This window comes from Xenia sp. Carnegie-2017, unplaced genomic scaffold (assembly GCF_021976095.1).
Source record: "Xenia sp. Carnegie-2017 unplaced genomic scaffold, XeniaSp_v1 HiC_scaffold_20, whole genome shotgun sequence".
In the NCBI taxonomy this organism is placed as follows: Eukaryota; Metazoa; Cnidaria; class Anthozoa; order Malacalcyonacea; family Xeniidae; genus Xenia; species Xenia sp. Carnegie-2017.
Genome location: NW_025813483.1, coordinates 15,446,640 through 15,470,960, shown reverse-complemented (window position 1 = coordinate 15,470,960; position 24,321 = coordinate 15,446,640). Strand labels below are relative to the sequence as shown.

Here is a 24,321-nt window from a genome sequence, read left to right as displayed (position 1 = left end):
TCACGCAGGTGATCATATAAAAAAATACAAAACACGAAATAGTATCTGCGGCATATATGTAATCATATTAATAAAGAAAAATTCCACGTGAAAAGCCCACAAACATTGACAAATTATAGAAATAAAATTGAGTGATAACTAAGAAAATGACACATCTATAAAAATCAATAATTCATCCTACATATACCAACGGAAAAATTGTCATTATAGCTAATTATGTTGATGACAAAGTATTCAACGTGGTCCCTAAAAATGAAAAGTAGAAATTTATTTATCAAACGTGATCATACATTTTTGATTGATTGCTGTGAAGTTAAAAGACATTTACTTCCAATTGAAGCAGATAACACGACCGCTCATGGGAACGATATTATACGTTATTCAAAGTTCAGCAAATCACAACACTATTATGGTAGTGTACATGCTGAGAGAATCGTTCTGAGCTGTACAAATAACCATTTCTCTCAAATCTTCCTTAAAAACAAATCAATTCGTTTTACCTCGTACATTCTTAAAGACCAACAGAACCTTCAATGAACTAAGAAAATATGAACAAAAAAATTTAGCGAAAAACAGCAAAAATCTTAGCGTTCGTACACTTGATCACATACTTCATCCAATTCAAAAACTGCTTTACTTCCACCTTTCGGCGCGTACTTCTGGAAAGTATCTTTAAAAAGACAAATATTAGTTACTAATCGATACAATTTTGAAATCAATAACAAAATACAAAAATATATTTCAGATGACAGATTAACCTTCTGCCTATGCATGTGCTCAGCTTTTGTAAGATCTTAAGCCTTTTCCACGGGTTTATGCATGGAAGGGAGGGGGGAGGGGGGGTGATGGACTATATTATACTGCAATGATCTGCGAACATTACATGCGTATTGGTTTGTCTATGAAATGACATGGTTCTCAGTAGAAAAGAAGTCCAAGTATTTGATTATTATTTCTTACCAATTAGGCCAACAACTTTGGTGTAGATTTGAAGAAAGTCGTCAAAATCAACTGTTCCTTTCTTGTTCGAGTAACGACAGATGACAGCAGTTAAACAACGTTTGCTCATTTTTATGCCTGGAAAAATAATCATCGTTAAGAACATCAGAGAGACTGTGTTGTGAAAAAAATTACAAACAATAAATACCTAACTCTCCCAACACATCTTCAAGTTCGTATAAATCTAGAGATCCACTCCTATCTTTGTCATTTTTCTTAAACTCGGCCTAGAAAGAATTCACAATTCACAAACGTTGTTTTTAAATATAAAATAAAATTTTAGAAAGTGGAAACATTATGTCGTCCAACAAACACTGATGTCAAACAATAAACGTACATGGCACGACTTCACTGTCAGCAACATTTGTTTAAACTCATCATATTCCAATTTTCCAGTACCATTATCCTGTCATACAAGGTTAAAGAAACTGTATCAAAGTCATAGTACAGAGGATATCACTAAATTATCTTTATTTTTCTTGTCATTTTGCATACACACTCCATCCTTTCTTACTCATGTTATGTCACACCATGGGTGCACATTAAACCTCCCAATAACCCCCGATACCAGGGACGTCGCTACCGTGTGTGTGTGTGAACACCCCAATCAAAAATTAAAACAAAAATCAGGTAAAAATCATGTGGTAAACTAGTACGATACTGATATAAATTATTGCTAAAACAATCAATTTAGATAATTCCAACTGGAAACAGCTGCTTTGGTTGCCAGTCTTAAATTACTGGCATGTAATATGCAAAAGTGGGTATATTTTTGAATTTTGAAGTCAGTGTTTCCCAAATTCGGCCAAATGCATGCGTGGAACGCCGAAAATTTCAGGTAAATTTAAAAAATCTTCAGGTAAATATTTATGACACCCCCCCAAAAATCAAGGTGTTCGCGACGTCCCTACCCGTTACACTTTTCATTCTCACACAACTATACACAAAAAAAGATACATCGTAGATGCTAATGAGGCTCCTGCATGTTTCGATGTTGAAATCTTGGTCGCCAATATCTGCAATAGAAAAAAACAAAAAACCAGGATTAGTGGCTATTGTCCATTTTATGTTGAAAAAAATCAAACGGCACTTCAAACAGTTGATTACGCTGCAAACAGAAAATGTTGAACACCTTCTTAACAGTCTTAAATAGCGATGGATCTATACAACCCTAAACTTTTGTAAATCTATACAACCCTAAACTCTTGTAAATCTATACAACCCTAAACTCTTGTAAATCTATACAACCCTAAACTCTTGTAAATCTATACAACCCTAAACTCTTGTAAATCTATACAACCCTAAACTCTTGTAAATCTATACAACCCTAAACTTTTGTAAATCTATACAACCCTAAACTTTTGTAAATCTATACAACCCTAAACTTTTGTAAATCTATACAACCCTAAACCCTTGTAAATCTATACAACCCTAAACTCTTGTAAATCTATACAACCCTAAACTGTTGTAAATCTATACAACCCTAAACTCTTGTAAATCTATACAACCCTAAACTCTTGTAAATCTATACAATACTTAACTGTTCTAAATCTATACAATACTGAGTTTTTATCAAAACAAAACGCTAGAGATGAAGCTAACATTCAAAAAATGTGTTTAAACACTCTTTCACCTTTGCTAAATGCAGCTTCCAACACTTTCTTCAGTTCAAAAGCATCAATTTTTTCATCCTAGATATTTAAACAACAAATAACATCTTAAGCATAAAACAAAAGACGGCTGATTGTTATTTTTCAACGTACAAAATGATCAAGGGTACCAGATAACCCAACTGAATATTTCATATAAAAAATACACTTTACCGATCCAGAAACTTTCTCGAAGAACGAACGATATTTACTGTCCATTTGAGAATCTTCACTTGCACTAATCCTGGGTTTAACATTGCGAGTAATACGAGTTTTCTCGTCTTGGATACTAAAATATGAAAAGATGATTTTATTTTCCATCCTATAAATAGCAATCACCCCAGGAAAACAGCCCTCTGCAGATAAAAAATACCCTATAGTTAGCGAAACCCCTCAATATACCAATATATATGGCCACATTCAAGAACACCCCCACCCCCTAAAAATAAAGATGTCAACAAACCCTGTTTTTTTTTCCTTTTCAGAGAACAATCTCACGAGAAAATCTCCTTCTTCATTAGCATCAAACGTGGATGGAACAATACAGTAGACACCAGGTTTGAGTTTAAAACGATTTGTGATCTCACGGGCATTGATGAACGTATTAGATCGTGCAGTGGATGCATGATACAAAAAGTAATCTTTATCAAGACGAGCCATTTTTGTGTCTTCTTCTTCCAGCTACAATTCAAATTTCATTTAAGAGGCAGGATAAAGAATTAAGGGTTCATTATTAAGCCATATGTGACATCGTCAATAGCGATGAACTTTAATTGAAAAGACTTTAGGTATATTGCAGTTCTTTCATCTAATACCTTGTAAATAGCAAAGCCAATGGTAAGATTAGAATTGGCGCCAAGTTTTCTTCGTAGTTTACGACGTCCAACTTGCATAAGACTGACAATCAATGTGCAAGAATCGTCATCATCGTCGTCGTCCGGATCTTCCAAAGTAACTCTATCAAACAAAGTATGTAATCGTGTAAGTGCCTCAATTGCCTTTTTTCACTACAGCAGTGACACCATCATTACATGTAAAGGAAAATGGTGAACAAGTAGGAAACGATGTTTAAAAATGTCACCTGAACTGTGGATTTCGGTGAAAGGTGTTGGGGTTGTTACGGCAACCTCCAGCAGTACTTCCATAACGCCATTTGTCTTTATGCTTGTCCGCTGACCAAGTTATCTTTGAGTTCTCAACACTTACATCAGGACTCAACATGCAAATTTCCAACCGTTGAAAATTGTTCACAAAGTCATGGAAACTCATCCTATGTAAAGCAGAAAGATAAGATTTTGAAGTCCATACAAGAAAATATTGTTGTTAGGAAGTAATTGTGACCACTTGTGATGGTTAAAGTAAAACATGATACCAGAATTCTCCATCGTCATCAAATGTCAACTCCATGTCTTTCTTTTCTTTCTCAGAGAGAAGAGTCCACTCAGGAGATTTGTCACCCCAAGCACCAGTCCATTCTCGCCATTTCCCCAAGGGTTTCTAACTAACAAGTTCCACTTCCACTTTTCCCGATCTAGTTCGAGCTTGCACCTTTGACATGAAAGGAACTGTCACAATATGAACCAGACTCCAAAGAAACTCAACAAATTTTGACATTTACCTTATGTATTCCAGTCACTGTATAGGCATGGCCCATCACCAAGCCATTATCCAATTTGGCTTCAATTTGGTTGGATTTTGCCTGATAAATATTCAAAACACAGAGAGATTTATTTGTAATAGTATAACATTACATTAATCTACAAAAAGTAATCTGTGCATTTGGTTTAATCCATAAATCCCATGTAAGCCCACAATAATTAAAAGCTTAATTTAAGGCAGTCCATTTTCTTGTTGCCTAAATTATTCTTACATAAGACAAATAACAAAGCTTAAGTGTTAAGAGCACATTTAAAATAGTTTTTACATTGACATTTAAAACTAACATTGATGCTACATCCCATTAGCGATTGTCTGACATGAGCTTTTGACATGATGCTGAAAAGATCTTTTGGAGCTTTAGATCCCAAATCAAATGACTCTGTCATTCCACCAGTAAAATCTTCCATCGCCTCACTCGTTTGACCTCCTTTCAATGCTTCATATGAGCCACACAATCTAAAAAAATCATTAAATTATTTTCAAAACTGTTTGCATGAATAGAATACACTGATATTACTTTTACTCAAAAGACAAAATGAGAAATTTTGTGCAACTAGTGTATTTTCACTACATAAATAAAGCAATATTTAAAACTTGCATCAGCCACCTACTTAGCATATGCTTTCTCCATCAGTGCACTCCAGAACTCATTTCGTGACTTGGAATGTACAAAAACAAGTTGATTATTGATGGTAGGAAGTCGATCATCAATGATGACATCAATCCAATCGCCACCTTGCCAAAACATAAAATGAAATGCACCACAGTAGTCTTTTGAATCAAAGCTTTGATCATCAGTTGGGCATACTCTTTGGAACAAATTAGGATGCTGAGTAAGTGAAGCAATGCCTGCCAAGAACCAACAATCACCAAGACGCCCTTGAGCAACATCCATACGACTTGCACCTTGGTCAACAAGAACGGGATTCTGCACCATTTCCTAATCATTTCCAAAGATTCAAATAATGCCAGGTTCAAGTAAGGTTCAAATAATATCTTGCTCATTTTATTACATTTTCATCAAGGGTTTTGCATTTATGATAAAATATTATAGGTACCTATGTTGGTTTTTCTTATACACTACTGTATGCAGATTTCTTAATTGTGATTACAGATTATAAAATATCAACATACTTATATATGAATCATTATGTAAATATAATACTCCCCAATCACCAATCTTCCATTCACCATGGGAATTGGTAGTAAATAAAACAAATTACTATATTTACTATAATAAAAATAAATTTTATCTTTTCTGTGGAAATAAAGCTTTTTTTGGTGTATTTTTGAACTTTCCCACCATCCATTTTCTTTTATGCCCCCCCCCTGCCAAGCTCCCCCCAGCTCTGCAATGTCTGGAGTGTGGCCTGGAGATCAGTGGCATAGGTGATCAAGTATCAACCCTTGTTTGCTGGAATTCTTGTGAATTGATACCAAATCATTAATTATGTACATAGCTGGCATTTGCAAATTAAATATTAATTGCACGATAACGAAAAAATGTTTTACATAAATTTAAATGTTCGAGTAAAGGAATTTGCAAAACATCGAATGAGGACAAAAATGAATGTTTTTCGTGTAATGAAACTTAAAAAAAAAATCAATGTCAATTCTTTTACAACGCAAAACAAAACCGTTCCGATCAATTAAGCTTGCGAAGGCGATTGAACAAATATTTTTATCGCCAACACCCTTCTAGAATTTTTCAACGTAAGGACTTATTTACACCTAGTGAACACACTCTATTTTCATATTTTCTATACTTTGCTGATAAATCCTCATTTATGAGGAATGTGCATCAAGGAAACGTTGGAAATAAAAGTATGGATCGGTTGCCTAAGATCTGGTGACTTATTTATGATCACCAAACTATTCAACACAAATTATATTTGGAGCACGTTATGCTTATAAGTACAACATCACCAGTAATACACAGCCGTTGGCACATGATTAATGCTTCTCGAGTATTCTAGACAATGCATTTTCTTACATGTACCAAAAAAGTGCATTATCTGGCTTAAAAACGCCCAACAGATTGCATGAAGAGAAAAGTCCGACGCATTTAACTAAAACCGCGTTTCATGATATAATCGGCTTTATCCTTGCATAGAAACGACGATTTGAAACATTGTGTGGGCATCTGACAAAATGCAAGTGTACAACATTGGCTGGGACAAGTACTGGATCAGTTGGTAAATAAATGACAAGATAAGCATTCAGAAATACAATATATCACTTAAAATTCAAGCTGAACTCACAGTTGGACGACGCCATACAAAAGGTCGTGGAGGGCGACGACTTGTAAAAACATTATCATCAATGGCTTCGAAATCTGGATCTTCGTACAACCTTCCAGACCTCAAGCAAGAGAGCTTGATTTGTTCGTAGGAGTGGGGCATTTTCCTGCAAAAAAACTCGGTTTACGCAAGGCAATTACGGAACAAATTTCCAAACATGCTATGCATCAAATGATTCAAGATATTTATATTAAATACAAAAATTTCCATAAATAAATTTATAAAATACAAAAACCGAAACAGTCTTCACATGAAGTTAAAAAGATGCACTTACTTCTAACTTAAAGGTAAAACCACGGTTTAACTTCGTACAACGATCGTAAGCAACCCAAGCGCCTTTCGATAAACGAGACGTTCAGTGAAATTTTTCAAATACGTTAAATTATGCTAAAAAATTCCATTCCATGGCGTTTATGGGGAGGAGCTGTCACAGTATGTTCGAGAGAAAAACAATGGAAAACCTTTTCTAATTTAATCCTCTGACGAAAAAGCATTCACTCAAAACGTTAACAAATTTTGATTTTATCTTTCACGTTACTGTGAGTAAGCATTTTGAACTATAAAATTCAATTGCCACAAATATACATCAATGTTTATGTATTTTTGAACAACTCATTAATGATATTAATGATTTCTCGGCAAACTAAATTGCAGTGAGCGAACACAGAACTATTTATATAAAATGGCTAAAAGACGGGCTTAGTTTGGCACTGTCAATAAATAAAAATTATAGTATCCAGGTCACGAATGCAAAAAAGGATCTCTCTAGAACTGGAGTACGCTGGGGGGCATTGAAGAATTTAATGAACAGTAGTACACGGGGAGCTGCATTCAAGGAGAAAAGAGCGTAACCAACTTGGATCATGATCCAACACTAAAAATAATCGCAGATCTTACTCTAAAACGTTTATAGCAGGCTAATGTTGAACCTTATAACTATGTTTAAAGTAAGAATTCAGGCATCGTATTATATGGTAAATTTCAATCGTCTTTACTAAAGTAACTCTTCTAAAAAGTGTTCATAAGTATCGCAAGGCATGGTTCATTAATAAATTTTCTCAGGGTTTACTACACACATTGAACATGTTGATCATGAAGTAAACCAAACTGGATAGGTATGTACATTTAAGACACGTCTCTCAATCATTCAGTTTCAAAAATTCATTCCAAAGCATAACTAAACAATCTCTACTTGTTAGTACAGAAGCTGTGTTCATATGTGCGTTTGAAACTTAATTGTAAACTGACACAGAACTTTATGATGAAGAGTTCAAAAATTTTGTTGAATCTAATGCATGTGAAGTAAGATGTTGAAAAAACTGGGAAAAAATTCAAAATTCAAATCTCAGTAACTTCAGCATTTTAATGCCTCGATTAACCGCTGTATTTGTTTATTTTATTAAAAATGTCCCAAAAACCATATAAAATATGGTTTGATTAGTTACAACAGGGCATATGAACTAGATACAAACCACACTAGGCATATAGAACTATGCTCCAATCCTCTGACATGTTCACAGCGGGTTTTTTGATGGTCAATTTATAAGCGCTTGCATTTAGGCTATAATCTAATTTCGTGGTCTTACCATCTAAATAAAATGATATACGCAACTGACATAAAACTACATCATAATTTAAGATATATAGTCATAATCTTGACGTTTTGAATTGGAAATAGTTGGAAAATAGATGTGATTCTATTACCTTTGTCAGTTAGGATTATCTGCGAAGGATTTTGACTCATGCCCATAATGACAATACGCTCGAGCCATGATTTGGTTTCATAATGCGCTGAAGTATCAAGAGATCTGAAGGAGAACAAAAGGAAAAGAAAAGCTGATCACATAATCATGAATGAGACAGCTGATCACATAATCAAGAATGTGACAAAAAACTACACGTGAAAATGAAATCTACGTACCTTGATATTAGTCTTCCTTGTTTGAACATAATCTCTCGAAGCTCATACTTTCCTTTCTCATAATCAAAACTAATACCATCGTCTATGTACAACTTTCCACTAGCTTCACCCTGAATGAACGATGACAAAGACTTAACGAGCGTTGAGCCATATGGAGTACGGATACAAATAGCGTTCCATACGGGAAAACAAGACAATTGAACTAAGTGAACTGGTGGAAAACTCATTCCAAACAAAAAAAATCACTTTCACAAATCGAACAAAGGATTACATGCCATCATGCTAAACTTAAATTATTTCTCATTGCTTCCATAAACATCAATGACATAAAATTTAAACAGCACCAAGATGTGATTTTTCATCAAAAAATTTAATGTCTGAGATTCTACCGATTTGTTGAGAGCAATGACCAATGTAAGGATCATTAATCATAACAGAAGAGCAACGTCGAACTCTTTCTTTTCTCGGAACAATGCTTCCACCTCTTTGAAATACTGGAATCTGGAAAATATAAGTGAACATAAAGTTGTTCAGCGGAGTTTTACATCGGGAAACAAGTGAAAAATGAAATTCAAACCATGTTAAGTGGAGTGGCTACATGAATACTCTGTCCACCAAGGTGGAAGTTCTTACTGGAAAGATCGTACCATAACTGTAAAGGAAAATATTTTGAAAGAGTATTTACATTGGGAAAGTGTGAACGCTATGATAAACAAATTTATGACAATAGTAAATTTATACCTCATCTTTATTTGGAAGATAAACATCAAGAGTAACCTGTCCTTGTGTAGTGACTGGTTTTACAAGTAAATCACGACCTACAACAGAAACAACAGTGACACATAATAATTTATTCAATAATAAAGACACAAAAGTAAACGAACCAAGTAAATATTCATCTTCCATTGTGAATGTCGATTTATCTTCAGGATATTCTACCCAAAGTGGTCTAGGTAACACAAATGTTTAAATATGAAAATTTGATAAATTCAACTGGCATATCTCAATAAACAGCAAACCACGCAAAAAATCCACAGTTCAACGAAAACAGTTAGTAGAGCCCAAGCCTTAACTCTAACCCAAACTCAAGAGCCAAGTATTCTAATTGTTTATTGGTTCTCGCTCATAGTACAAGCAGTATTCGTAAAATGAAGAATGTAACGAAATTCATACCCGCAATTTCAAAGAAATTGTTAGGAAAATTTAAGCCCAAGACCTTGAATAACATGTAAAGCACAACTCACACGGGAAATCATTAAATAAATCATCAACATTTTAACCAAAGAATTTTCTAATAAAGCGACAACAAATGATGTGTTTTCATGGGAAGTGAAAGCCGCCCCGTTGGTAGGTTATTTTTAAGTTAGGATACAAAAACCACAATTTTATCTACACTTCAGAAAAATGAAATAAATGTATTCGCTGACATGTTTTTTTTACAAAAATTTGATAAAAAAAATAGTTCGAAGACACTCAAGCACATCTTCATAAATTCAAGGACATTCAAAGTTTTTCTACGAACTATGTAAATATAGATAACTTACCTAACAACAGGTGAGCCAGTCTTTGACGCATCTTGAAACAGTGTATACCAATAAGGCAACAATGCGTAACGACGACGAATTGCTTCTCGCATAAGATTCTTGTATTTGTCCTCAAACAACCACGGCTCACGACGTTTTGTATCCAAATGCGCATGAGCACGAAAGAAGGGAAGATACGCACCAGCCTAAAATTTGTCGTGGAGGACTGAGGTTACATTTTAATTTATAAACTAAATTATTCATTGACCAATTGACTGAAGTCATAATGAGTTATTTTGCAAATATTTATTCCGCAAAATATGTCATGTAAAAATATTTGTAAATATAAGCAAATGTTGAAACAGCCAACTTTTTCTGTGACAAATTTACAGAATAAATAAAGCAGGATCTGGAAGTTGAAATGAGTCAAACATACTTGATACCATCGAACTAAAAGTTCAGGATCGGGATTATTAAAAATCCTCCAACATCAGCTATAAAAGAAGAAAACTTTAGCTAAAAGAACACATTAAATAATGTTCTTTAAAAAAACACAAATACCGCCACTAAACTGCATTCCAGTGATGCCCAAAGTCAAAATCATTGGTAATGACATTTTTAAATGAGACCATTCAGCAATATTGTCCCCCGTCCAAATCGCTCCTTTGAATGTAAGAAGAATAAATTTAATAGTTCAATCTATCTTTTTAAAATATCGTACGATGCAAATTTTTAATGCACTTCCAACATGACATTTAATAACAAATTCCTTAAAAGAATGTCCCCACAATCACCGTATCTTTGGGTTCCCGCAAAGAATGCTCTTGTTAAAACAAAGGGTCGTTCCTTGTCGCCAGATCTTCGCTTCAAACCGTTATATGTTGACATTTGGTTATAGTAACCATAGAGATTGTGAACGTCACGATTCTCCCATCCCCCATAATGCATTGCATCTTTGTGAATAGTGATTTCTGGTCCATTGAACACGGACATCTGACATAAACAAATTTAAACAAAAATGGTGAATATTTTTGCCATTATCATCATTAGAGATAAAATTCACAACTTTAAATCAGTGGAAAGTTGCGAATAATTGATACATTCTTTGCTCACACTTTGTTACAAAACAGACGTGACCTTGACATGAACTATGGGGATAATGATGTATCATGGTATATACAAACCTCATTCATATCATTCCAAACACTGAGTGTAAGAGTTGATCCCTTGTATTGATCTAAAGCAAACTTACTGGCCCACCAATCTCGTACCTCAGGATTGAAAAAATCGATCCAAGACGACGAACCTGTTTCAATAAAACAATAAATGACGAGAATTTAAGTCTAAATAAGTTTTATACATTATCTCAACAATAAATATACATGAACGTAAGGATTAACTATCGTTACCAGGCCAACACCAGCCTTCGTAATCCCCACCATCTTTGTTTTTAACGTAGTATCCTTTAGAACTGGCTTCCTACAAATAAAGAAGCATTTCATTGAACATTTTTTTGTTTTGATAACAATGTTTATAAACATTCACGAAGGGAAATATTTATAAAAAAAACTTATAATACTCTGTGTATATGATATTCATCATCTCTCTTGATGTGTGGGTCGACAATTGTAACCATCTAAAGCACAATAAAAACTTTATTTATATACATCTTAAAACTTTTTAAAAACTTCAAATGTTTTTAAAGTAGACACAACGTTTCTGAGGTTGTTATTCCACAATTTATGGAACCTTAACACACAACACTAGTTTCCATAAAACCACGAAACGATGTATAATTTTTCAGCTGATTTTATATAAGTTTTTCATTGACTTTATATAAAACATACACGTCTTCCTTTAACTGCTAATGCTTGCTGCATCTCTTCAGGATTTGGAAATTTATGGGTGTCCCAGGTCATATACCTTTGAAATGATTGAAATTCGGCAAATATAATCAAGATGCACGTTAAAGCTCGACCATGAATTTCCACAAATAATATGTATGTAATGTAAAAATAACATGGGCAATAGTGAGTGACAAATCTTCACAAACCGTTTCCCATCTGTATGCTCAATATCTAGCCATATAACGTCACAAGGTATATCATGTTTATCAAAATTTGCATCAACACTAAAATTCAACAAAAATAGAGCAATTTAATTTTGAACTTTACATGTTTCACAACATTTACGCAAAATCCTACTTCAAAACATCCTCTTGATCGTTGTAATTCCATCGACATTGATGATAAGCAAGAGAAAATAACTAAAGTGAAAAAATAAGTAATTAACTTAGATACATGATTAATTTTAGGTCTATTAATCTTATATGTTAATAAAGTCGAACCTCCCGTAAGCAACCTGGTCCTGTGTCCGCTTATGAGAGGTTATGGAAAGTTAGAGCATTCTAGGAGTCAAAAACAACGTCTGTCTACATTAAATGTCCGCTTAGGAGAGGTTATGGAAAGTTGGAGCATTCTGTGAGTCAAAAACAACGTCTGTCTACATTAAATGTCCGCTTAAGAGAGGTGTTCGTTTAAGTAGGACACGGTTTGACTAATGCTACGTAGTTTAAAAGCTATGATCACAGATTCACAGTTGATTCTTACCGGTGGCAAGGTGGCAGGCCCAGTAAGAGCAGCATATTGTTGAAAGACGTCTTGGGGTCTGGGTCCTAACATTACAAACACATCAATTATGCCACTTTCCGACATCCAATGTGTGTCAATTTGTTGAGAGTCCTCTTCAGCGGTAAAGTACGACATCAACGAATCCAACATATTCTTAAGGGAATAATTTTGAAAAGCTAGTTTCAGCAATCATACTTTTGTTTGCAAATTTTCTGAAACTAGAAGTCAACTCACTTTCTTGGCATTTTCAGTACTGATGTCGATCCATGTTTCAGCAGCATTCAACCAAAATACGCCAACTGTTTTATTTGGGCTATGGAAAAGAGGTTTCGCAGTTACAATATATTTTTCCTCCACATATGAAATGGTCGATCAATTAAATCAATTTCATAAGCCACACATGATTTTAAATGTAACATGAACAAAAAGACAAGGAAGAAAAGTTGTGACCAGAAAGCAGCATTTGCAAATATTCTTATAAATCTAACAATAGATAATATATATATATTTACTTCAATGTCTTGTACCTGTGTGCTAACATGTACGGAATAGATCCATACAACGCCATGCCATTGTTTAAATCATACTCAAAGACATCAAGATTAAAAAGACGGTAAGGCTCTTTACCCCTTAAAAATATATTTAAGAAAGTTAGGCATACGAATATGGTAGCATTTTCTTGTCTTTAATCCACAAAGGCTCAAATTAAATAAAACACTGTTTGTTTACTTACATTGTTGATTTCAGAGCAAGTGAATCTGCATGTTCTGGAATGCCAAAAACATTATCAAAACCAAGAAATGAAATGTCAAGACCAACAGATGCAGGGCCTTTTGGTCTGGAATCTTTATGTTCATTAAATGTTTCTTCCCATGATTGTTCTGCATCTTGTTCAACCTTTTCATCCACCGAAGGTTTCACCTCCTCATCTTTTACTTCTTCTTCATCAGGGTCACCCTGAGAGAAAGAAAAAAATCAATAGCTACAAAGTTTGAAGAAATAAAAATACATTTTACACTTATGGTTTACTTCATCAGTACCTCAGCATTTGACTCTTCATCATTTGTATTTTCTTCATTTGTCTTCTCTTCGGCAACAGGTGATTCTGCAACTTCAGCTTTCTTCTCTGAGCTGCTACAAAAAATCAGATATACATATATGTATATGGCTACAGCAGAAACTTTGTCTATTTTATATTAATATACATATTGATCATATTAACAAAGACACTTAAAAATAAATGCAAAATATAGTGTTTCAGCAATATATCAAATGTGTTTTAGCAATTACAGAGTGCATTTTGATATTTCATAATCACAAAATTAACACCAAAAGCATCAAGAGGCTGTTATTCATAGCCACAATCTATTGCAACATGTGATAAATGATTGATAAATTTAGTATAATCTTTCTAAACTATAAATATAATTACGATAAAATATCTAACCTAGTTGTTACTTCAAGAATAATCTGTCTACCATATCAATAAAATACACAACTAATGGAAATGGGTAAGTTTAACACTTACAAGTAACTATACAGGGAACCTAAGAGCGAAGGTGATCTGGATAAAGAAACAGAATGTGTTAGCCATCTAACTAGTCCATCTACCATCATCTAACATCAAAACCATAAAGTATCCAATCTACTTGAGTCAACCTGATGGAACCACACTTACTCTTTTTTTGCCAGGTAATGTTCAAAGTTCATTAATCCTTTAGAATTCACAGAAACTGCAATTTTATTATTGACAAGAAAGTCCAAACGCAGCGGTTTCATGGTTATGATCAAGCCATTGCTTTGGAACTTGAGGTGCAGCTGATCTTCGCTCTCACTAACTTTTTCATAACTGCAGAAAAACACAAATATACCTAAGTTTTTATTCTGCAAATTGGCATGATTGATCTATTAATGAAACTTCAAGTCTTGTTCTGAGACATATAATGTAAAATAGAAGTAATGCACAGTCTCACACAGCTACGCATGACCATTTTGACATTGTGTACTCTTGCAAACTTATAACTAACTGGCAACAAGCATTTCAATGCTAATTTTATATTATTACTAAGAGTTAAAGGGCTGGTGGGCTTCCCAACACTACATCTAACTTACCTTGATCTAACAGGATCATCAACTAACACATCTTGTACTTCATATCGTTGATGGATAGGGTTAATTTCATTAATTTTAAATCTAACAGTATTATGCTGTAGTATTATGACCTGAAGAGTTAATACTATATTTGTATTGTTATTAATAATTTGTAAATCTATATTTGAATCAGTAAATTTTATTGAACCGGGAACAACTCCATATGGACTTTGGCCAAGTGGTATTGCACGATTTCGTCTAGAAAAATTGGAAGTAACAAAGATAGGATGAAAATTTGAATGGAATAGACAATTATTTGACCAACACCATAAATAAGTACAAACATTTAGTAATAATACCATACCTGCAAAAACTGCTATCTTCACACTTTTTAAACTTAGACATGTCAATTGCCAGTGTGGACCAGAATAATAATGAAGAAATGATCACTAACGATCTAAGTCTTGAAAATGTAAAAATCAGCGTAAGTTGGAACAAAAAAATCAGACTGGATTGATTTAATTGATTAATTGTAAGTCAAGTGATGTCAAAAATCTGAACACAACTTCACAATATGGTCAGAAATTTTTCCATTAACTGCACTCATTTATTTATACTATACTGCACTTCATACGATAAATTCACGGGAGCAAGCATTTGAAGTAAAATGGAAACATACCTTACTATAAAATGAAGGTCTTTCATCTTAATAATTTCCCTCTTCTGTCTTCGGGAGCATTTAGTACAGTGACGCCAGTGATTTACACATGTCCAAATAATTAGGTAGATTCCAGTCTCCTGATTCTCGCGCAGGCTATTTTATCCAGTGATTTCATCATCATCCCAATACATGTGTATCGTTTACTTCTGACTTTTTGGCTCGTCTTGGCTTCCTTCATTCAATATTTAGAAGTTATTTTAGGAACAGTTTCAATAGTCTACACTCAAAAATGTTAAAATGCAATTATATTGACAAAAAACACAAAAATAAAAAACACTTTATTTCATCAATTAGATTTGATTTCTCACAACCTAAATTTTAAGCTTTTAGAGTCAAATACGATTTTAAAAATCAGGATAAAAGAATTAAACATCCTAAAAAATACGCGAAACTTTTTTGAAACCGCGATAGTCGGTCTTGGAGATTGGCACTAGAGGCGGGCGGCTTCCACGAATGACAGCGCTTCACCTTGAATTTGCACATATATTCAGTTTATATTGTCAGAATTTCTGATACTCTTGTTATTTTTCATTCTTTTAATATCTTTAGGGGCAGCTTAAAGACATAAAAAGAGATGGTAAGTTTGTGTATTCTTCATAAAAGATTTTCGACACCTTTCGTTTTAACGATGCTCAAAACGATTATTAAAGGCCTAACTTCGGCAATATAATCTCGAAATCAGCTTTGTGATGCCAAATGGATTTGCTTAACAAATACTTCAAACAGATGATTTATACATCCGTTTGAATTCATGTTTCAGTTATTACTGCGCTAAACGCTTATTAAAAGTGTGCATTGTATAAACGCGCATTCAGATGTTAAATAAGGAAGTGTTTATATGATCTGACAAAGCCTGATATCTGCTAGTATTTTGTACTTATACAAGAAGATGGTTTGTTGTTCTTGTGACGATTTTTGCGTTTTCCCTTCAACTAACTGCACAAAACCAATATCTACATTTCATTTGAGAATATTTTGCTTTGTTTTTCTACAGGGAAATGAAATGACTTTACCCTCTGACATGGTTTCCCATTGTGAGTATCTTGTAGGATTAATGTAATAATTATTTCCAAGCAAGCTGTAGTGAATGTTTCATATTCTAGTTGAACCAGATGAAATACGACGGCTTGGAAAAAGATTCAAAAAATTAGATTTAGATCATTCTGGCTCACTATCCGTGGAAGAGTTTATGTCTTTACCAGAATTACAACAAAATCCATTAGTCCAAAGAGTAATAGAGATCTTTGACACAGATGGTAATGGAGAAGTTGATTTTAAAGGTTTGTAGATGGTGAACAACAAGTTTTTGTCAACGTTGATTGATATAAGTTATGTTTTTATAAAAATTAATTTGTAGAGTTTATTGAAGGCGTATCTCAATTTAGTGTAAAAGGTAACAAGGAATCAAAACTTAAATGTAAGCTATTTTACTCCTTAATATTGAAGTTTTAATCACAAAGATAAACACTATTTCATAGTTTAAGTTTTCTCCTTTGTTCATACCCTTAGTTGCATTTCAAATTTATGACATTGACCGTGATGGGTTCATCACAAACTCTGAGCTATTTCAAGTGTTAAAAATGATGGTTGGCAACAATTTAAAGGATGTGCAACTACAGCAAATTGTAGATAAAACTATCTTGTATGCTGATAAAGACCAAGATGGAAAAATTTCATTTACTGAATTTTCACAGGTTAGATCAGAGATGCTAAATATGTGTACATATAACATATCCTGCATTTTTTTATTGAATCTTCAATTGTGAAGGAAAAATAGTGCTTAATACAAAAGTAAAGCAAAAATTTGTTTATTTAGTCAAAATATTGCCATTTTTTAACTTTACAATTTAAGTAACAGAAATTTAGCTGGTAATTTTAAGTTGCAACATTAAAATAAAAGGCAATATTTTGTATATTATAATATTATGTGATTTCAAGTACATTGTTTTAAAGAGAAGAGCTGATTAAGGTGATCTTTGGTATTATTTTTAGATGGTTAGCAATTTGGATATACATAAAAAAATGGTCGTGGATATTTAATAATTCCCGGTGTAAAATGGTAGCTGGTGTAAACTTCATATTACCATGCAACAACAATTATGGAGACATATTTGCAACTTTCATGTTTAAAAACACAATGTTAGAAAAATGAAGACTTATGTATTAACTGCAAGACTTAGTGAAAAATACAGGTTCCAGCTACTTTTAGCAAATACTTGTTCTTAGAATATTTACAACTTAAAGTGCAAGGTTGCTTATTGCAAAATTATTCAATGTAAAGAAGGAAAGTTTAAAGCATATCAAAATGTCAAATAGCCACTATTTATATTTTAATTTAATTTTTGCTTTCTCAAGTTGAATGAAAAGAAATATAATTTTTAGGTTTTCCTTCTACGTATGAAAATTTTCATAGCGTCATTTCACATTGAAATGAACTGTAATTGCAATTTAGGTATCATATTTATTGTAACATTGATGCATCTTTACTAAAAATTGTTTATTAAAGAATTAATGATTTTAATGACTGTAGATGGTTATTTATTATAGTTAGAACTTTACGTTTATTTTGATCTTCATTAGCCGCTTTTTTCTCAATTCTTCCTGAGCTACTTTTGTATAACTGTGAGTGCAATAAACTCTAGAAAAAAGTTAATTACTGTTCATTTAAAACTGTTGTATGATTGGTTGTATATTTCATGTACCATTAGATATTACTGGGCACTGCACACATCTTAAGGTGAACGCACAATAATCGCCATAGCAGATCCAAATAAGCGGGTGCTTCTCGCCATTGCTTTTATTCTAATATCCTAGTTTTACTCTAAATTTTACCCTAATCCCACCTCTACATCCACTGTACATTCGACAAACTCTCTCAGTTCTTACAAACTACCCTAGCCCCCAGGGCCATTTCACATTTTCATGACTTATTTTGATTGTATTTCAAACTATTACCGTCAAACGTAATCTGCCTGTCTTCTTGAAGATTTGCGGCATCTATAATACCGTCTACATGGGAAAGACCTTCGTCCATATGGTATAAAGCTTCACGTATATCAGCAGAGTAGATAAAACCTTGCAAATAAAAAGGTTGAGTTAAGTTGAGAGAAAAAATAAAACAATTTGATATCAAAAAAAAAAAAAAAACTAGCGCAAATTGTCGTTTTTGCAATGTACTAACCTGTGTTCTCTGTATCAAAGCAACGAAAAGCTTCGATCATTTCGATGTCATCGTCAATTTCTGGTTTATCATTGATCATTAAATCAATAAACTCGGTGAAGTTGAGGAAACCATCGCCTTATACAAAAAAAAAAACAACAAACAAAAACAGTAGTCTTTAGTATATTTTCTCATATGACCAGGTTCAAACAATTTTAAGACGTATACTTTCAAAATGTTACGAGTTTAAGTTAAAAAATCCTTCCTGATGTAGGCACAAGTAAGATTCACAATTCACATATGTAAACATTCTAGTCTCAACTAATCACTAGTAACGAGATTTACTGTCCTGGAGTACAGAACACGAATGTTTGATTCTAGATGTTTTTTTCATGTTGTATGAGTGACAGCCAAAAATCTGTTTGAGAGTTGATTGATTGCATTAAGTTAAGTTGAACAATTTTAGTATTGTAATTACCATCATAATCTACTTCGTTCATCAATTCTTGCAAGTGGTCTTCCTTTGGATTAGCACCTAAACAACGCATCAGAGGACCGAGCTCATGACTTGTCACTTTTCCATCACCATCTCGATCATAAAGATCAAATGCATCGTGATATTCTGCAGATGAAAAATAGATACAATTGCTTGGAAACTAAACGAATGAACATTACAGGCAAAATGACCGTACTAGCCCTACCTTCAAGTTGTTCCAGTGTTAATAAATTCTGTGCAAATTTGAAAGAGTTACGATAAGATGAAAAATAAGTATTTAACAATGTGAGACCAATACAATTTTAAACAATTACAGATTAGTCTATTTGAGTACGGTTTATTTTTTACGTACGTTCAAGTTCAAAAATATTTAAGCAACATAAAAAAAACAGTTCAAAATTAGTTCGAGATAATGCATGTTACCAAAAATACCATCACATACCACTCCTTCACCTGGTTTCACCCTCATTTTTACAATCCTATCAATTTTTTGAAGGGGAGGTTTGTGGATCGCTAAATAACACTTTACCCCTAATCGTGGTGGAATAAGAGTATGGACTCGTTTTCAGAGTGAAGAACAGGTACCAGTAGCTGGAGAAACCAGCCTACTTATTTACTCTTGTTATGCAAATTTTCTCGTGTTATCTCATAAAAACTATCAACTGCAAAAACAATAGTATTTCAAGAGACATTAATGAATAAAAGTTACCTTATGAAATTTTCAAAGCACGACCAAAACTCATGTTTGGCTATCGGTTTATTACCAATTAGAATATTTGTACGATATGTAATAATAACGCAAGTTTTAAAAAAGTTGGAAAGGACGAACAAACAGACTAGTTTACACTTTCAAGACATACCAGAGTTAATATTTCAGAAAGTATTATCAGAACAAAAAGAATAAACAAGGTTTCTTAAAGTGCATTGTGAAATCCAATACATTACAATCCATTACAGTAGGGCAACTTGCCGGGGGATGGAGGGGACAGGAGACTGTTGATATTTGAGGGGGGTTCAGAGATAAATATGATGAGTTGAAATTTTAATTTTGATTGATAAAACATTGAAAATAATACAGTTTGTATGATTTTATCCTCCAAAGTCCAGGAAATGGCTTTTTAGAGCTTCTTAATATAAAAATTTTTCGGAAGCATTATAAGTCGTGCTTCATCATGTTTCACGATATGTGGGATAACGATTGCGAATTAATCGTCCCAATCCCAAACACTTCAGGCTCATTTTTCGAAACTCTTTTCGAAAACCCTTATGTCTATAGGCGTAAAACGTCGGATTTACAGCAGAATTAGCATAGAGAAGAACACGCATCCAAAATCGAGCAATGATGCTGTTATTTGTTTCTTCTTCAGCAAAATGATACAGGATTAATATAATTCTTGGATAAACGAACAGAATGAAAGCAGCTATAACGAACCCGACAGTCTGGGCTGCTTTACGTTCTTCTCGTGAAAACGGCACAATACCTGTTCTAGCTTCTTCGTTTGATGCTACTTTTGTGACATCGTTACTGCTTGAAGATGAAACAATTGTGTCTTCTTTGTCCTCTAGGACTTCAGCAGTTCTTTCGTTGTTACAGTTGACATTAGATGACTCCGCAGAGCTGTTTATACTAATTACTATACCGGAATCTTCCCTTTCTTTGCGTGTTTTCCTTTTCGAAGATCGTTGGAAGGTTCCGCTATACCGTTTGGGTTCGCCAATCTTTCGCGTATACTTCACAATGATTTGAAATATTTTATAATACATGATAACTATTAGTAGCGTTGCAGTGAGTACAAACACGACGAAAAATATTAGGAAGGGAGAATCAGAGATGCCAGGAAACTTTGGGATACTTGTAATGATTACAGACAAAATCCATATGGTCACTATGACCATAAGTACCTTTGATAAGTTGTACTTTATTGATGTGGCATATTTCAATGGTCTGGACAATGCAAGATAACGATCAATACTAAGACAGACTAGCGTGGAAATTGAAGCGAGGATATTCACACGACCAATGAAGCCAGCAACTTTAACAAAGGTCTCCGGTATAGTACGATCGAACTGGAATGCAATATGCTGTGAGGCACGCATAGGGACTAGAATGGTACAAACGAGTAAGTCAGCGACTGATAGGGATACGATGAGATAATTGGTAGCATATTGAAGATCTCGACTACGTAGAACTGCAATAATCGTTAATGAATTCCCAAACAATCCAACGAGAATTATCAAGATTTCAACGACAGCAGCAGCAAGCACAGCTGCATTATCCATAGGGAAATTTAATCCATCTTTGGTTGAATTTCTTGTTATGTTTCCAGGGGTTTTCCCCATTATATCGTCCAATCCCATTATATCCGTAGGTGTACAATTGAGATTGAGCAAGGACTCAGATTTCTTTCTAAATTGACTAAAAACCTAGAAAATGGATTGATAAGTTTATGACGACGACATAACATGTTTCAAATTTCCTAAATGACATCAACAAAAAATTTGATTATTGACCTTTGACCATAAAAGGTTCGCTAAATACAAATTCTAAGTAAATATTTATTGTGAAAACGCACACAGCTTTGCTATGGAATTTCGTCCAGAACATTTCAAGGTATAATCAACGAACATAAAAACATAAATTATTGTATTTTAAAAAAGAAATTACGAATGAAAAGGCCTTCAAGAACCGTAGATGAATTAAAGAATTTAACAACAAACTTGAACGATCTTTGTTGAAAGACAAGTACATATCCGCAATTGCAAATAATTATAAACAATAAGCATAAACTAAACATCACAATCATTGAAGTTTTAACCTTGAAATGTTTTGATGACAGAGAAAAAATGTGTAAATTAATTATTGATAAGGCCTAATACAAATTATAACTTTCCTAAACTCAGTCTTACCCGCGATAAATACACAGGAAAAAGAGGACGTCTTCGTCTGTTGATAGAATAACAGGAAATTGATGCAAAAAAGTTTCAAGAAATCATAATATAAATTATTCAGTAAGCATATTTCTTCAAGAATTTCTTTGAACTTACAGGAAGTCAAACTTGAATAGTTCTGGTTGCTTGGCAAAGCGGTTAAAATATAATCAGACATCAGTAACTATAAAGCTTTTATATTCAGTTAGTCGAAAGACCAATAGCAGCATTTAATTCATTCATACAAGCAAAAAAAGCTTAATCTTTCACAGAGAATGTTATGGTGTAAATGGCCATTATTCGACTACAAAACATAGTGTTCAAAACAAACCATGTAATGAAAGGAAAGCGTTAAAAGCAGCATCCAAATAGGAGTTACAGTTTCAAGGCAAAGTCTTTGCATAAAGACAAGGTTGACAGCCCACCAACATGTGTTTTTCGCCTGCAGCGAATCTCAAGATTCAAAAGGCCAAAGGTCTTTTCCAGTGAGTAATATTATGATGAATATAATTAATTGTTCTTGTAAAGAGCATTTTGGTCATATCTAAGATCCGAAAGTAAAGATAATTTGAAAAAAAGTCAAATTTACTACCATAAAATTGTAGTTGTTTTTTAGAGTGATTCAGGTAGGAATCATATTTTAGAGGAGGAAGCATCTCTGACATTTGTCGCAATACAAGTACACTTTTTTCTCACTTCGAGTAAATATGTAGCATTGAAATATTGTCTGTGAGACTCACGATGTTTCTTCTTTCTTCCAGTTGTTGGTTTTTAGTAATTTAACTCCTTGTAGGTCCCAGACATGGTCACTCTTTTTTTAAGAGGAAGGAAAACGTGCGTATTGAAGATTTGTTCAACGTTACGCAGGAAGAAACCCTCTCGTTAGGCGCACGCATCACTAGGATTATCTTGTCTGTTTTTATCAGTTATGTTTACAAAAAAGGATGTTAACATTCTTAAGGCCTTAATTATGTTTACATAATTATTTAGACTCACTATATCTTTACTAAGTTGTCGAAAGAGGTGACAGAGGCAGCATCATTGATTTCTATTAAACTAACAGTAATTAGTACTACATACATGTCATTGGTAGGTAGCATACACCCATGAAAATTTTCTTTTTTTTTAATTGGAGAAAAAGACAGAGCACGGTATATATTGCCATTTTTTGTCACTTTCAGCTTCTGTATTTTTTTTGATTCGCTAAGATATTCCTCTATAGTCTATACATTATAGATGAAGCAAATCACTCATTTTTAATAAAAACACAATTTTAAACACGTTGACTAATTCAAGCTATACAAGGTTCGAAATTGACGAACAAAAGCATCATAACGAAAGAATATTTCAAGCATTGATAATTTTGTATAAGTTTATTGCGAGAGCGCTATGGCAGATTTCAAAAAAAATTCAGATCGTCAATTTGGCAATTTTCGACATGCCATATTTGATGCAATTGAATACAACTCGTGTTTTAATTATTCCATTTAGATTTTTATTATTGTGATCATCTATGAGTATGTAACCTTCTATGAATATCGGACTTTAATGTAATATGATGAATATGGGACGTTTACTACATGAAGTATAGCCTCTTCTGAGAATGATTGAAAACTTCTAGATTTTAACAATTATAACTTATGATTTGTGATATTTATATTTATGAAATAGTCAAACGAAATAACCAAAAAATGTGGATTACACGTTAAACAAGATAATGAAATTTAAGTAAATAGAAAGTTGTATTTATTTCATCCTATGAAAGCAACATGAATGAAAGACCACACATAGTCAAGATTTGAGCATGCTAGTTATCTTAAATGGGACTTACTACTGACTCTGTAACGGGTAACGGTTTCCTAAGTTGCCGAAACGAATTCATTTGATTTGTGTTTAGATACGTCATAGATCTCATTGTACCAGCTTACTGTCAGTCATTATTAGAAATCTATCAAAAATGACGCGAACTAAACATGATGATGCAAAAGACATAGATATTACAAATGGTGCCACGATAACAAGCCAACAAATTTTAGACTTTTGTGTACAACTAAAACGAATTTTTGAGGCAAAGTGACGTTTTCAAGCGACGTATTTGCAATGGAGACGACTGATTGCGCCCTCAGTGATTGCGTTTTACGCATCAGTACCATTGAGCTCTATAAGACCTGGAGGGGCAAAGGGGCCTGGGCCTCGTGGTCAAAAACATGGCGGTAATGGCGGATTTTGGTGGTTATTATAGAA

The 24,321-nt window shown here is 33.5% G+C and overlaps 5 protein-coding genes across 5 annotated transcripts; 1 reads left to right on the top strand and 4 right to left on the bottom strand.

Moving 5' to 3' along the window:
- Window positions 1-39: 39 nt before the first annotated feature.
- Window positions 40-6,784, bottom strand: LOC124442155 (calpain-B-like). The gene is given in 17 exon segments (XM_046992636.1): window positions 40-246; window positions 501-538; window positions 612-670; window positions 961-1,077; window positions 1,148-1,226; window positions 1,337-1,405; window positions 1,957-2,015; window positions 2,633-2,690; window positions 2,823-2,937; window positions 3,112-3,329; window positions 3,464-3,605; window positions 3,730-3,918; window positions 4,021-4,196; window positions 4,267-4,347; window positions 4,592-4,763; window positions 4,919-5,247; window positions 6,569-6,784. Coding segments are annotated over 16 exon segments (2,031 nt in total). The 5' UTR covers window positions 6,710-6,784; the 3' UTR covers window positions 40-246; window positions 501-511.
- A 1,197-nt stretch (window positions 6,785-7,981) lies between these two features.
- On the bottom strand, window positions 7,982-15,533 carry LOC124442152 (neutral alpha-glucosidase AB-like). The gene is given in 29 exon segments (XM_046992634.1): window positions 7,982-8,196; window positions 8,312-8,415; window positions 8,529-8,638; window positions 8,918-8,945; window positions 8,947-9,029; window positions 9,106-9,180; window positions 9,270-9,346; window positions 9,413-9,477; window positions 10,073-10,257; window positions 10,488-10,531; window positions 10,534-10,545; window positions 10,613-10,714; window positions 10,846-11,044; window positions 11,236-11,357; window positions 11,461-11,530; window positions 11,631-11,687; window positions 11,899-11,974; window positions 12,105-12,182; window positions 12,256-12,317; window positions 12,661-12,834; window positions 12,916-12,994; window positions 13,209-13,310; window positions 13,415-13,638; window positions 13,722-13,815; window positions 14,210-14,245; window positions 14,360-14,530; window positions 14,794-15,030; window positions 15,137-15,235; window positions 15,452-15,533. Coding segments are annotated over 29 exon segments (2,904 nt in total). The 5' UTR covers window positions 15,478-15,533; the 3' UTR covers window positions 7,982-8,083.
- Window positions 15,534-15,922: 389 nt separating this feature from the next.
- Window positions 15,923-18,014, top strand: LOC124442162 (calcineurin subunit B type 1-like). The gene is made up of 6 exons (XM_046992645.1): window positions 15,923-16,070; window positions 16,488-16,527; window positions 16,597-16,773; window positions 16,851-16,910; window positions 17,003-17,187; window positions 17,486-18,014. The coding sequence occupies exons 1-6, from the start codon at window positions 16,068-16,070 to the stop codon at window positions 17,531-17,533; spliced, it is 513 nt and encodes a 170-aa protein (XP_046848601.1). The 5' UTR covers window positions 15,923-16,067; the 3' UTR covers window positions 17,534-18,014.
- Window positions 18,015-18,413: 399 nt separating this feature from the next.
- Window positions 18,414-19,717, bottom strand: LOC124441767 (calmodulin-like). The gene is made up of 5 exons (XM_046992233.1): window positions 19,592-19,717; window positions 19,355-19,382; window positions 19,132-19,275; window positions 18,675-18,791; window positions 18,414-18,568 (listed from the first exon to the last, which is right to left on the bottom strand). The coding sequence occupies exons 1-5, from the start codon at window positions 19,616-19,618 to the stop codon at window positions 18,414-18,416; spliced, it is 471 nt and encodes a 156-aa protein (XP_046848189.1). The 5' UTR covers window positions 19,619-19,717.
- Window positions 19,718-20,174: 457 nt separating this feature from the next.
- LOC124442157 (octopamine receptor beta-2R-like) lies at window positions 20,175-22,096 on the bottom strand. Its single transcript, XM_046992640.1, has 2 exons — window positions 22,057-22,096; window positions 20,175-21,573 (listed from the first exon to the last, which is right to left on the bottom strand). The coding sequence occupies exon 2, from the start codon at window positions 21,505-21,507 to the stop codon at window positions 20,320-20,322; it is 1,188 nt and encodes a 395-aa protein (XP_046848596.1). The 5' UTR covers window positions 21,508-21,573; window positions 22,057-22,096; the 3' UTR covers window positions 20,175-20,319.
- Between the last annotated feature and the right edge of the window lie 2,225 nt (window positions 22,097-24,321).